This window comes from Eimeria tenella, genomic scaffold (genome assembly GCF_000499545.2).
Source record: "Eimeria tenella Houghton genomic scaffold, Eth_scaff524, whole genome shotgun sequence".
Taxonomy (NCBI): domain Eukaryota; phylum Apicomplexa; class Conoidasida; order Eucoccidiorida; family Eimeriidae; genus Eimeria; species Eimeria tenella.
The window spans coordinates 1-7,274 of NW_013545662.1; the positions used below are offsets into that span (position 1 = coordinate 1).

The following is a 7,274-nucleotide window of genomic DNA, read 5'->3' on the forward strand; positions in this document are numbered from 1 at the left end:
AGGCAGCAGAGCCGAACGCGCCCGCGGGGGGTCTAGCCCTAAAACTGCTGCATGCAGCACTGAGGAGGGGTCGGAGGCGGCGGCGGAGACATAGGCCTGTGCAGCGCAGCAGCAAGCACCTGCAGCAGCTTTGATAAGCAGCAGCAGCAGCAGCAGCAGCAGCAGCTAAGCAGCAGCTGTTGTCATGGGCCCCTCAGCACCTCCAGGGCCCCCAGAGACTTCTCGGGGCTGCACAAAGAGCCGCAAGATCTACTACTCTTGGGCCCCGTAGGGGCCCCCTTAGAAGCCCCCAAAGACGCCTTTAGGGGTCCCCTAGGGGGCCCCTAAGGAGGCCCTATGGGGCCCCTAAGGGGCCCCTGCAGGGTCCTAAGAAAGGTCCTTAGGGGCCCCTTCGGGGTCCCCTTGTGGGCCTCTTGAGGGGCCCTCTTTAGTGGTTTTTGAGGGGACCTTTTGAAGGGTTCACACGGGGCCAAATAAGGGGCCCTTTGGGGGCCCCCCAGGGGGCCCCCAAAGGGCCCCTTAAGACTTTCCTTGAAGAGGTTCTTAATTCGTTTTCTAACGGGGTTCTTAATGGGTTTTTTAAGGGTTCTTGAGGGGCCTTAAGAGGCCTTCTAAAGGCCTGTAGGAGGGCTTTGGGGGCCCCCCTTAGTGCGCATGCGCGGGATTGTGGGGAGCGGGATCGTGGGGATCGGGAACGTGGGGATCGGGATCGTACCTGGGAACTTGACTTGAGAAGATCAAGAAGAATAAGAGATGGATGTTCTCCCTGCAACTTCCTTCTTAGAATTGCCATTATTTGCCGACCCCGTTGCGCTGTGGGGCCCCTGCTGTCTCCCCGCCCGTCTGCTCCCCGGACAGCAGCTTTGGGGGCCCCCAAGGGGCCCCCAGTGGGCCCTGGGGGCCCCCCAGGGGGCCCCCTGGGGGGCCCCCCTGGAAGGCCCCCCGGCGCCCCCCTTGAAGAGCCCCCTGGGGGGCCCCCTGGAGGAACCCTTAGGGTGACCCCTGAGGGGCCCCCTGGGGGACCCCCTTGGGGGGCCCTTTTGAGGGTTGGCTGCAGTTGCAGAGTGGCTGTCAAGAGGGACTCGGGGGGCCCCCCAAAGGGCACAGTGCCAGCCTCTGGAGGACAGGCGATCCCAGGGGAGTGCGAGACGATCCCACGGTCCTGGGAGACGATCCCGGGATCGCCCCACACTGCAGCCTTTCGCCCTGCAGCCTGACACCAGCAGCAAACTCACAAGAAGCAGCAGCAGCCCTCCAAAGCTGCCACAGACACGGGGGCCCCCCAGGGGCCCCCCAAGACCCTGGGGGGCCCCCAACACTTGGGGCCCCCCTAAACCGTTGGGGGGCCCCCGGGGTCCCTTGGGGGCCCCTAAACCCTTGGGGGAGTAGGAGACCCCGATGTAAACCCTGAGCTTTATACTGGAGAAACGCGTCCAGTCTAGGGTTTAGGGTTTAGGGTTTAGGAAGTCGGATCTAGGGTTTAGGGTTTAGGACTTTCGGGCCTAATGTTTCGGTGTATGTTTGAAACCTGCGGGCTCGCGGTCCATCATATAAGATCTAAAGCTTAGGGTTTGCAGCTCAGGGATTAGGGTTTAGGGTTTAGGGTTTAGGGTTTAGGGTTTGGCTGACGCTGCTGCAGCAGCCCAGAGGGTCTCTAACGAAAATCTCCACCACCGCCTCGACCACAATGCGGTGTCTGCGCAGACACCCCAAAGCCTCCGCGAGCCATTTTTCAAAACCGCCCAAAGCCCCAGCAGTCCACGCATGCACTGGGGCAGCAGCCCCGCTGCTGCTGTTGCTGCTGCTGCTGCTGCTGCTGCTGCTGTTGTTGTTGTTGCTGTTGTTGTTGCTGTTGCTGTTGTTGTTATTGCTGCCGCCGCTGGTGTTGTTGTTGTTGCTGCTGCTGCTGCTGCTGCTGGTGAAGAAGGGAGACAGCAGCAAGGGGTAGTGGCTGGCGCCCGGGGGCCCCACAACTCGCAGCATTGAAGGAGACAGCCGGAAAGGAGACAGTTCAGGGACTGGCAGTTCGGAGACAGCAAAGTCGAACGAGTAGCCAAAGTCTATGTCCACACACTGTTCAGCAGCAGCAGCAGCAGCAGCAGCAGCAGCAGCAGCAGGGACGCCAGCGAAGCATGAGAGGGGAAGCAGCAAAGAGCTGGGGAAGCAGCTGTCTTCCTTTTTAATTCGCATTTACTCCCAAATTAATTCTCATTAATTTGCCACTTAATTCCCCCTTAAATCCCATTTAAATACCCAATTAATCCCCACTAAACCTCTGAGTAAATATCATTTAAATCCCATTTAAATGCCATTTAAACGCCATTTAAATCCCATTTAAATCCCATTTTCATTTCATTTAAATGCCATTTTAAATGCCATTTAAATCCATTTTTAATTCTATTTAGATCCCACTAAATCCCCGTCAAACCTCCTATTAAATCCCATTTAAATCCAATTTAATTCCCCATTTAATCCCCCATTAATCCCCATTTAATTCCCGCTTAAATCCCATTTAATCCCATTTAATCCTATTCAAATTCCCATTAATTCCCCATTTAATCTTCATTAATTCCACCTTGAATCCCATTTAAACCCCACTTAAATCTCTCTTAAATCTCACTTAAATCCCATTTAAATCCCATTTAAATGCTATTTAAATCCCATTTAAATCCCATTTAAATCGGATTTAAATGCTATTTAAATCCCAATAAAATCCCATTTAAATCCCATTTAAATCCCATTTACTTCCTCAGTTAAATTCCCATTAAGCCCTTTAATTCCCCTTTAATACCCCCCTAGTTCCCCTTTGAATTCTCTTTATTTTCCATTTAAATGCCACTTAAATGCAATTCAAATGCCACTCAAATTCCCATTAAATGCCATTTAAATGCCACTTAAATGCCATTTAAATCCCTTTAAATCCCTTTAAATCCCCATTTAAATTCCCACTTAAATCCCCATTAATCCTCCATTTAGTCCCCATTCAAACCCCCTTTAAATCCCCTTTAAATCCCGCTTAAATCCCATTTGAACACCATTAATATGCCATTAATATGTCATTAATATGCAATTAACATGCCATTAATATGCCATTAATATGCCATTAATGTGCCATTAATATGCCATTAAAATGCCATTAATATGCCATTAATATGCCATTAAATGCCATTAAATGCCATTAAATGCCATTAGTTCCTTTATTTCTCAACTGCGCACCTCCCCATTAGTAAAGTCCAACAAACAATTCCCCAAATGCCGGTCGCCAACTCCCAGCAAATACCCAGCAGCAGCGCAGCAGCAAAATGACTTTCCAAACTTCTGACAATTTCGCCACAAACTTTCGCTGTCCCCACTCACACTCGTCAAAACCAGCAGCAAACAGTCTAACAGGGGGGCCCCCATGGGGGCCCCCAGCGGGGGGGCCCCCAGGGGAGGGGCCCCCAGGGGGGGGGCCCCTGAGGGGGGGGCCCCTAGGGGGGCCCCCAGCGGAGGGGGCCCCATGGGGGGGCCCCCCGTGGGGGGAAGGCCCAAGGGGGGCCTGCAAGGTGCAGCTCCAGCGACGCTAGTGGTAGTGGTGGTGGTGGTGTTGCTGCTGCTGCTGCTGCTGCTGCTGTTGGTGGGGGCTGCTGCTGCGGATGGGGGCAAGGCTGCTAGCCAGACGCACTCGGTGTAGACTTTCTCGACTGCTGCTGCTGGCAGCTGCAGGATCTGTTCCCAGACCTCTGCAACACCGACTTGCTGCTGCTGCGGGCCTCGTGCTGCTGCTGCTGCTGCTGCTGCTGCCATGTCAGCCAGGAAGGCCCCATAGCGCTGGCTAGCCAGGGAGGCCCCCAGGGGGGCCCCCGAAAGGGCCCCACAAACAGCAGCAAAAGGACTTGCGGTGTCTATCCACTCCACGAGGCCCTGGCTCTCCGAAAGCGGCAGCACTCCGTAAGAACGCAAACTAAAAGCGATCCCAGAAGCGATCCCAGAGGCGATCCCAGAGGCGATCCCAGGGGAGTTCGATCCCCGATCCCACGGCCCCTGCAGCCGGAGAAGCAGCACCGCAACAGAACAGCAAAGCAGCAGTGCAGCAAAGCAGCAAGGCAGCAAAGCAGCAAGGCAGCAGAGCAGCAAAGCAGCAGAGCAGCACAGCAGCAAAGCAGCAGAGCAGCAGAGCAGCAAAGCAGCAAAGCAGCAGAGCAGCAAAGCAGCAGAGCAGCAAAGCAGCAGAGCAGCAAAGCAGTAGAGCAGCAAAGCAGCAGAGCAGCAGAGCAGCAAAGCAACGGAGCAGCAGAGCAGCAAAGCAACAGGGCAGCAGAGCAGCAAAGCAGCAGCCTCAGGACAAAGAGCTGTCTTGTCCTTTGGCTTATTTCTTTGGGGGAAATATTTGCAGTTTGGATTAAGCAAAGGATTCGTTAAGTGCCTCCAGGGTTTAGGGTTTAGGGTTTAGATTTTAGAGTTTGTGGGGTCTGACGAGGTGGTTCAAGATGCGGCGGAGGGTTTGCATGCTCTGGTCCGACCGAAGGTCATCTGCCTTCAGCAGCAAAGAGCCCCAGCAGCCGCTGCTGCTGCAGAGACGCAGGCGAAGCGGGGCTTCCTTCGAGGGGATAACAGTAACCTGGCGGCAGCAACAGCAGCAGCAGCAGCAGGGGCAGCAGCAGCAGCAGCAGCGGCAGCAGCATCAGCAGTAGCAGCATCAGCAGAGCAGCAGTAGAGCAGCAGCGGCAGCAGCAGCAGCAGAGCAGCAGAGCAGCAGCAGAGCAGCAGCCGCAGCAGCAGCAGCAGGAGAGCAGCAGCAGCAGCCGCAGCAGCGAAAAAGCAGTGCCTTTTCATGCCGATTTGCAAAAAGACAAAGGAAAGGGCACAGAAAAGCGCCGCTTCTATGGTGCATAAAGGCATACAAAAACACGAACTGCTTGTGCTGCTGCTGCTGCTGCTTCTGCTGCTGCTGCTGTTGCTGTTGCTGCTGCTGCTGCTACTCACGTTTTCCCCAAAGGACACCACATAGGGGGGCCCCTCTGTGGGGCTGAAGGGCGCAGAGGGCCCGCAGGGCAGTGGCAACAGCAGGGGCCCCTCAGCTGCAGCAGCAGCAGCAACTTCAAAAGAAGGCAAATTACTAAATGGGGCCAAAAACGAAATATTCTGCTGCTGCCAAGAGAAGCTGAGACAGAAACAGATGCACAAAAAGACCTGCAGCTCACTCCGATCAGTCCCCGCAGAAGTAGCAGCAGGGGCAGCAGCAGTAGCAGCAGCAGCGGGAGCAGCAGCAGCAGAAACGGCCGTAGCAGCAGTTGCAGTAGGAGCAGCTGCTGCTGCTGATAGAAAGGAGGCAGCAAGGTCAGGGGGCGTGGCAGCTGCAGAACAAATGTGCTGTCTGCCGCTGTTGTTGCTGCTGTTGTTGCTGCTGCTGCTGCTGCTGTTGCTGCTGCTGCTGCTGTGAGCTGCAGCAGCACGCACTTAGCGAGCCAAGGAGAGACTTCAGAGAGCCGCAAATTTCCCTGTCGCTTTCCTTTTCTGAAGTCTGCTGCTGCTGCGGAGAGCTTTCGAAGAATGCCCAGAGAGTCTCTTACTGGCAGCAGCAGCAGCGCCTCTGCTGCTGTTCTCATTACTGCTCCTGCTGGTCCTGCTGCTGCCCCTGCTGCTGCTGCTGCTGCTGCTGGCCCTTGTGCTGCTCTTGCCGCCGGTGCTGCCTCTTCTGCGCCTGTGCCCGCTGCTGCTGCTGCTGCTTCTGCTCCTGCTGCTGCTGCTGCTGCTGCTGCTGCGGCATCGCGCCACGAATGGGTGGAGAGGGCCTCCTGCAACAGCTGCAGATACACACAGAAACAGCCCAGAGAAGATTTAATGAGAGAAGAAAAAGAAAACAATTCGAAAAATAAATAAATAAATAAATAAATAGATTATAAATAAATAAATAAATATATAAATAAATAAATAAATAAGGGGAATACTGCGAGGCCGAGCTGCCGCAGCACCTGCAGCCCTCAGGCTGCTGCTGCTGAAGATAAGCGGCAGCAAAACGCAGAAGCAGCCAAGGCTTCCCTGCTGCAGCAGCAGCAGCAGCAGCAGCAGCTTTAACTGCTGCTGGCGAGGCAGCAGAAGGCTTCATGCAGCCTCCAAAAACTTCAAACATAAAAAGGAATTCCAAATGAATGCAAGCCGGAAAAGCAGAACATTTTGCTGCCAGCAGCTGCACACTTTGCTGCCTGCTGGTGCACATTTTTCTGCCAGCTGCTGCATGTTTTGCTGCTGCAGGGACGAAGGGGGAAGCAGCAGCATCTGTGGGGCCCCACACCTTCATCATTTGGGCCCCCAGCTCCTGCAGCGCGGGATCGATCTGCTCCCCTAAGAAAAAGTCTCGGCCGCTAAAAATTGCTGCTGCTGCTGCTGCTGTCCACACATCCCTCCAGCGTGCTGCAGCAGCAGGAGACAGCACCTGCGCCTGCACATTCACGCCACAACAGGCAAAACACCTGCTGCTGCTGCAGCAACATAAAATGCAGCAGCTGCAGCAGCTGCAGCGGTAGCTGCTGCAGCAAGGTCAGCAGTAGTTGCTGCAGTAACGGCAGCAGCAGTTGCTGCAGTAACAGCAGCAATCGCTGCAGAAGTAATGGCAGCACTAGCTGCAGCAGTAGCAGCTCTAGCAGGTACAGCAAAAGTAGCTGCTGCTGCAGCTGCAGCTGCAGCAGCTACTGCTGCTGCAGCAGTAGCACTGCTGCACAATGTCTCCCTCTGGGCTCACCAGCTGCAAGTCTGTTTTTTCGCTGCTGTCCCCCACATGGTCTGTCAGCAGCTGCAGCAGCGGCTGCAGCAGCTGCCGCTGCAGCTGCTGCTCCGGAGACTGCAGCAGCCGGCAAGCAGCAGCAAAAGGACCTGCAAGGGGCGCCAGGCGCAGCGCCTGTCTCCTCAGCATTTTCAGCAGCTCTAAAGGAGCTGCAGTGCCTCTTTTGGCCCCCCAAGTGACAGCAGCAGCAGCAGCAGCAGCAGGCTGCTGCTCCGTGTCTGCTGAGGCCTTGCTGAGGTCCGCAGAGATGGCAGTCTGCAGCAGAAAGAGACAGCAGTGGGGCCCACACCCGCTCTTCCATGAGACAGCAGCAGCAGCACAAGCAGCAGCAGCCGCAGCAGCAGCAGCAGCAGGCTGTAGGGCCGTTGGCGGACCTCTAAGGCGTAGAAGGTCTCGTGGGGAGCTGCTGCAACCATCTGCTGCAGCTGTAGCAGCAGCGCCCGAGTGAAGTAGCCAGAAGTGTCGGCAGCAACAAAACTTAAAAGCTGCGGCGCATACATCCGCAGCACTC

General features: G+C 55.4%; 1 protein-coding gene across 1 annotated transcript; it reads right to left on the reverse strand.

The window, feature by feature from the left end:
* Positions 1-427: 427 nt before the first annotated feature.
* On the reverse strand, positions 428-7,179 carry ETH_00032495 (phosphatidylinositol 3-and 4-kinase domain-containing protein, putative; the record flags this gene model as incomplete). Its single annotated transcript, XM_013380341.1, has 9 exons — positions 428-1,213; positions 1,630-2,073; positions 3,217-4,023; positions 4,457-4,600; positions 4,966-5,143; positions 5,440-5,786; positions 6,275-6,421; positions 6,722-7,018; positions 7,138-7,179. 9 exons carry the CDS (start codon positions 7,177-7,179, stop codon positions 428-430), a joined length of 3,192 nt encoding a protein of 1,063 aa, XP_013235795.1.
* Between the last annotated feature and the right edge of the window lie 95 nt (positions 7,180-7,274).